General features: G+C 52.1%; 1 protein-coding gene across 1 annotated transcript; it reads left to right on the top strand.

Annotated features, from left to right (window-relative positions):
• The first annotated feature begins 201 nt into the window (after positions 1–201).
• Positions 202–960, top strand: LOC123107982 (non-specific lipid transfer protein GPI-anchored 5). The gene has a single exon (XM_044529856.1). It carries the CDS (start codon positions 285–287, stop codon positions 801–803), a length of 519 nt encoding a protein of 172 aa, XP_044385791.1. The 5' UTR covers positions 202–284; the 3' UTR covers positions 804–960.
• Positions 961–1,188: the final 228 nt, after the last annotated feature.

The raw sequence follows: 1,188 nt of genomic DNA, 5'->3' as shown, positions 1-1,188 counted from the left end.
CATGTGCAATATTTTTTCTGAAGCATCAGCATACGACAGCTGCAGCAATTGAGAGAAAGAAATCATTTCGTGCCACGACTAGGAAGTAGGGACATGTAGCTCACCAACACACCCAACTAATTGCACCTTCCCCAACAAAACAGCTCCTATAAAATCACACAAAATTGAGCGCCAAAAGCACGAACACACCAGCCTGATCAGTGATCAGCGCAAGCAAGCGGCATCGAGCCCAAGAAAAAGCATCTTGCTGACACTATCTATCCAAGAGGAAGAGAAATCCATCAATGGCGACGAGAATTATATCCGGCAGCAGGATACTCTTGGCCGCGGCGATGGCAGCGGCCTTGCTGGTGGCGACAGCAACGGCACAGTCCGGGTGCACGGCCGCGCTCGTCGGCCTTTACCCGTGCTTGAACTACATCAGCGGCAACGACACGGCGCCCACCAAGTCCTGCTGCTCGCAGCTTGGCTCGGTGGTGCAGTCCCAGCCGCAGTGCCTCTGCAGCGCGCTCGGCGGCGACTCGTCGTCGCTGGGCGGCATGACCATCAACAAGACGCGCGCGCTCGAGCTGCCCAAGGCGTGCAACGTGCAGACCCCGCCGGCGAGCAAGTGCAACGGCGGTGGCAGTGCTCCTGGCGCCGCCACGCCGACCACGCCCGAGGTGCAGACACCGGCAGGCTCTGGATCCAAGACGACCCCGTCGGCGTACCTGCAGGAGAACGGCGGCTCGTCACTCCAGGGCCCGGCTGGGCTGGTGTTCGCCCTCGCGGCTGCTGCGGTCTACGCCGTGTCCTCTCTGTGAGCGTCTGGGGCGCTAGCTGGATGGTAGTTCAAAAATGTATTTCTTTAGTTCTCGGTATTATTTGGTTTAGCATTGGGCATTGGTGGTTGGTGAGGACCGAGAGGATTATATTGTAGGGTGTTCTGTTCCACATATGCAACCCATATTATTATTGTTTGTTTTCTTTGAGTCTTAGAATATGATCAACAACGGTAAACATCGATTTTTTTTCAAGAAAAAATGAGAGTGATGACAAAACCTATAGGATTATATGTGGTAGATAGAATGCCTCTAATGATATTGTGATTGCAGCATTTTTCCTATATTTTAGCAAACACACTATCTACTAAATTAAACAAGACAGGGAACATTGTCACCTTGTTTAATTCTAACACAAAAGTTGTCT

Source organism: Triticum aestivum, chromosome 5A, assembly GCF_018294505.1.
Source record: "Triticum aestivum cultivar Chinese Spring chromosome 5A, IWGSC CS RefSeq v2.1, whole genome shotgun sequence".
NCBI classification, from domain to species: Eukaryota; Viridiplantae; Streptophyta; class Magnoliopsida; order Poales; family Poaceae; genus Triticum; species Triticum aestivum.
Note: the sequence above shows the minus strand (reverse complement) of the source record. Positions and strands in the feature narration are given on the sequence as shown.

What these genes read in the sequence shown, in the direction of transcription:
- LOC123107982 (XM_044529856.1), top strand. Translation starts at nt 285, where the DNA reads ATGGCGACGAGAATTATATCCGGCAGCAGGATACTCTTGGCCGCGGCG.